This window comes from Solanum tuberosum, unplaced genomic scaffold (assembly GCF_000226075.1).
Source record: "Solanum tuberosum cultivar DM 1-3 516 R44 unplaced genomic scaffold, SolTub_3.0 scf00006, whole genome shotgun sequence".
Lineage (NCBI taxonomy): Eukaryota > Viridiplantae > Streptophyta > Magnoliopsida > Solanales > Solanaceae > Solanum > Solanum tuberosum.
Window position 1 is genome coordinate 2,666,805 of NW_006238932.1, and position 4,961 is coordinate 2,671,765.

A 4,961-nucleotide genomic window follows, 5' to 3' on the forward strand; every position below is an offset into this window, starting at 1 on the left:
TTTCTTTAAAGCACAACTCTTTACTTTCATTCAAAGCACTAAACATTCAAGTGAAATTTGAACAATGAGTAGAGTACTTTATTTTGCTGACAGCAGTTAAACAAACAAAACAAATTCAACTGTTTTCGGCAAGTCTTGCACAAACTGATAGCAGTCAATTGGCTGCTTAAATTTTTTTATCCAATTAAACAAGTAGATAGCACATAGATTTACTCCTCGGCAGTCACACTTCGATCTCCTTCACAGGAACCAGACCCTCACTCCCTCCCTCCCTCCTGCTCATCTTGGCACTTCAAAGGCAGCACTTCTGCTCATCTTTGCACTCCAAAGGCTGCTTAGAGCAATCAGAACAAAGCAATTCCAAACAAAAAGTCTCCACATATTCAGTGTTATTTATACATCTCCCACATTCACTACACCGTAAGATGCAAAGTGAGCAGGCCCTACATTCTTTAGTAGCTTCATCTTTCACTAGGCAACCCTCTGCAGGACAATCATAGACCAACCTTACTTTTTTACATATAGGGCAAAGTTGAACATCAATAGCCCGACTGTCATCAACCAAACGATAAATATTCCTTCGAGAAAAGAAATGGGGTTTGTAAACATTTTGCCTCGTCTGGCTATCTGCACCTAGAAGAAACTCCAGCTCTTCAAAATGTTCATGCATCACTCCATAAAGACCGCCAATCCACAGGTTCTTTATACCCATTTTACCTCTTTGACAGTTAAAAGACTTCAACATATTTACAATGCCTTCAATACTGAGTCTTGTACATGCAGGAACAAATAACTGCATGAAATAAAAATAAGATTAATAAGCACAACATTGTACATTAACGCACACACTACAAGTAGCAAAAGGGACCTTGTACCGAAGAAACTATTCGGGATCGTTTGGTAGAGTGTATTAGAAAATATAATGCAAGCATAAATTCTGTGTATTAGTAATACTTTGTTAGGTACACTTGTTCATGCTATGTATAACTACAATCTATTGTGTATTACCAATACCATGGAATTCTAGGTATTAGTAATGCAAGGGATTTTAATGCATGCATTAGCATGGTTAAAGACTCCATTGCCCCTCAAAATCTTTTACATCTTTTCCACTATAAGAGTGAAGGGTATCTTTGTAAATAAATGTTTGTATGCAATGCATACTATTTTTAATACACAAAACCAAACAATGCATAATTAATAATCTATGTATAATTAATGCAAGCATTAATAATACACTCTATTTAGCATTATTCTTATACACTCTACCAAATGACCCCTTAATAGCAAAAGGGTATTGATCCTGCACTAAACAGTCTGTCTAGCAAGAGTACTTAGCACTAGGCACACGAGAACGAAAATGAGGAAATGACAGAACCAAACAGCCTAACATGCAACCTGTGAGCAACCAACATGAAAATCGAGGGCATCAATCTAACAGACTTATGTTTCCATCCACAATTCAAACTTCTGCAAGTAAAAGCTAAAAACCGTAAAACATGGCTTTAGTCTCCTCAGTTAGGTAATGCAAAGAATACAATGACCATCAGAAGTTCAGATTCTGCTTACAATTTAAAACAAGGGAATGATGGTGATAGAGTCATAGAACTACATCCAGATTGATATCGGAGTCATTAGACAAAATATGTATGAATCATGTTCTAAATCACATAACTTCCATGAATAAGAGTGCATTTAGGAAGTTCAAGTTAGTCCAAAAGATATTCAAGCTGCACTGTGACAGACATCAGTAAGCAATTTATGTCATTCGCTTTTTTTTTTTTTGATAACCGAGAAATCCATCAGTGACCCGCCCCCTTTCGACCAATCAGACCAACATTTCAGTCTTTCACTTAATATTCAGGAATAAATGGCTAAAATGCAACATGTATTTACTCCAGAAACAAAGCAGGTCATTAGAATGTTTTTAAGTGCATCATGTTGCAATAGAAAAGAAATAAGGGAGGTTTGTGATGATTTTTCAATCTTTTCTACTAGGTAATCTAGTATCCTTATGCATGAAGAAAATCAATTCGGTCGTTGTGGTCGGACTCTATTATGGATTTCTGACCACATTCTCCATAGGGCCCTCTTATCTCTTCCTTCTCCGAGCTCTGGTTATGGAAGAAGGAACCGAGAAGAAGGTATTAGCAACAACTGGTTTTATTACGGGACAGCTCATGACGTTCATATCGATCTATTATGCGCCTCTGCATCTAGCATTGGGTAGACCTCATACAATAACTGTCCTAGCTCTACCATACTCAACAAGCATACAACAACTATGCCATCATAGTTAGAACCACAAACACCACAAATATATTAAGAAACATAACGTAAAATGAACATGAACAACAAAGTTACCAAGATAAAAAAAAAAATGAAGATGAACAACTAACCTTTGTCAAATGTGGATTAGAGTCAAGTACCCGCCTCAAACCGTCATCTGTGATGCGGGTACACTCTAACAAACTCAAGCATTGTAAGTTACCTTGAGCCCTGCTAGTCAATTGCAAGAGGATATCATCGCTGATCTCAGTCAATGAATTTTCAATGTGAATGCTTTTCCATAATAAAGGATCATTTTTTACAGTAAGCCGCAAGGACCTGCAAACACTTTCTACCATCAAAAGATCCTTCACTCCAAGGTAACCAAGAGCAAAAGATAAAGCCTCATGAGGGGCTCCTTCATCTTCACCAGAGCAAGACATCGCCCCAGACCCTGTTTCCATGGTCTGGGGAAGAAAACTGACTGAACCTACATTATTGAAGCCTGCAGTGTCCCCCACATTGCAAGCTGAGCCAAGACCAACATGGGCCAAGGCGTCCCTCATATCTCTCTCCCCAATAAGCCAATTCACTGGATCACCTCTATTCAGTTTGTCATCAGACCGAACGTGATTAATAGGGAATGATTGGAACCTCATAGAATCGTTCCAAATAAAATCAAAACCGGCAAATAAACCATAGTCCTCATTACTTGGACCGGCATGGTTTCTCCTACATCCTCCATAATCAACTTCCAAATCCTCAAGCCAACCCGTAATGGCTGTGATAGTGGTGCTTATATCCATCCCAAATGGATCAGCAGGGAGAAGATCAATGATATCCTCCGATACCAACTCAGAATAATCACACTTGTCTCTTCTTTTCCCCCCATAACCATATTCAAACCCGTCATGCGGTTCTCGACAAACACGCCACGACCAAGGAAAATTCTCCACATTATTCTCCGGAACACCCTCGACTAAACACCCATTCACAATTCTCATGGGTGATACCAAATTATCCTCAGATATATGTGCCGGAAATATGGGCCGATGCGAAAAATTTAACGCCATTTATGGTTTAGATCAACTCTAACAACAGCTAAAAAGGAATACTCTAAACACCTAAAAGTAGGATTTTTTTTTTCTTTTTCTTCTTTATGTTTTTTTCTTTTTTCTCTCTTTTTTGGTGACGCGAAGCTTATTAGATTCAACAAGGAAACCCTCAATTTCGGATGGTAAACTAAAAGACAACGCACCTAAAATCTCACAGAGCTTCTTGTAACAAAAAATCTGAATAATACAATAGAATCAATCAACGAAACAACACCTGACTTCTTTTTTATTTTTCAAAATTTTTACTATACAAATCAAATAATAAGGAATCAATGAATATTTGACAGAATAGGAAAACTTAACAAGCTAGGGTTTAGCAAAAGAATGTGTAAAGAGAATAAATCGAAAAAAGTGATAGACAAAAGAGCCTGATTCAGCGTAAAAATACAAACCCTAATTTGCTCAGCGAAGAACACAATCGACAGACAGAAAGGCTGAAATCGTCGATTAGAGCAGATGAAAAATCGGGAAATTGAAATTCCTCCGAAATCAAATCAGATTCAAAAAAAGTAACAAGGATAAAGAAGAAATCTGCCGATCGAGCTCAAAGAGAGCGAAATAGGAAAATTCAAAGAAATATAGAGATAGAAAATTTGAGGGTAGTTGTTTGGGGAGTGGGGGTGGGGGTTTGAGGGTAAGGGTAAGTTTTAGGAGAAATTGTGTATTGAAATGAGAGAGTCAAAAATTATACCGACACGTGTCCGGTGACTATCTCTTACTTGTATTACGCTAAAAGTCGTGGCGGGAATGGATTTCCCTCCTTTTCGACTCAATTTTCTCGCTTCAACACCTTTTTACATTTTTCTTCTCCATTCAATTAATATTTTTATTTTTCTATCTCATAATAAATAATAAAAACTTCTTACCAATGCTTTCATTTCATCAATATTTAATTGTTTTACAAAATTATAATAGCATAGTGTTTGATTGGATGTATTAAAAAAATAATAGCCCCTATATATGTAATCTTTGGTTGAACGTATTTAATAATTTATCTGAATATTATTTTATGTGAAAAATAAATTATTATTATTTTATAATATTGAATATAATTGACTAAATACAAAATATAATATGAAAATCTTTTATAATATTATAAAAGTATTCTTAAAATAGAAATGAATCAGACAATGATTTTGAAGTGGATATCAATGAAAAGAGAATAACTATTGATATTCCTGAAGAGTATAGGAATTTCAAGACTTCAAGAAGACATTTCAATAGGTCAAACAAGCGAACTAAAAGCACAACTATTGAATAGGTTTATACTGACAAAAAAGAGCCATATATATAGGATATGATAAGAATAAATGTTGGTAGTAAGGATAGCTTATTAAGTAAGCTAAGCGAAGATGAACTTTACTATCCAAGTGATGAAGGTCCTAGCTTTGAATTAGAGTAACAAATAGGTTGAGGTAATGGTAAGGAGGTTGATCAAGTTATGAATAAATCTATTAGAAAGAAGACCAAAAACAAAGTTGTGTTTGATCCAACTTTTAAGAAGATTGTTACGAAACAGATTTGGTGTTTGCAAGTGTATGAGAATTTAGGAAAGCAATAACCAATATGTGTTATCTC

General features: G+C 35.8%; 1 protein-coding gene across 1 annotated transcript; it reads right to left on the reverse strand.

Moving 5' to 3' along the window:
- LOC102594040 (F-box protein SKIP14-like) lies at positions 1 to 4,008 on the reverse strand. Its single transcript, XM_006338820.2, has 2 exons — positions 2,400 to 4,008; positions 1 to 793 (listed from the first exon to the last, which is right to left on the reverse strand). The coding sequence occupies exons 1-2, from the start codon at positions 3,339 to 3,341 to the stop codon at positions 293 to 295; spliced, it is 1,443 nt and encodes a 480-aa protein (XP_006338882.1). The 5' UTR covers positions 3,342 to 4,008; the 3' UTR covers positions 1 to 292.
- Between the last annotated feature and the right edge of the window lie 953 nt (positions 4,009 to 4,961).

Excerpts from the sequence above, each read along its gene's own strand:
- LOC102594040 (XM_006338820.2), bottom strand. The coding sequence starts at position 3,341 with ATGGCGTTAAATTTTTCGCATCGGCCCATATTTCCGGCACATATATCT. Across the intron at positions 794-2,399 it reads CTAATCCACATTTGACAAAG|TTATTTGTTCCTGCATGTAC; the intron begins GTTAGTTGTTCA and ends TATTTCATGCAG.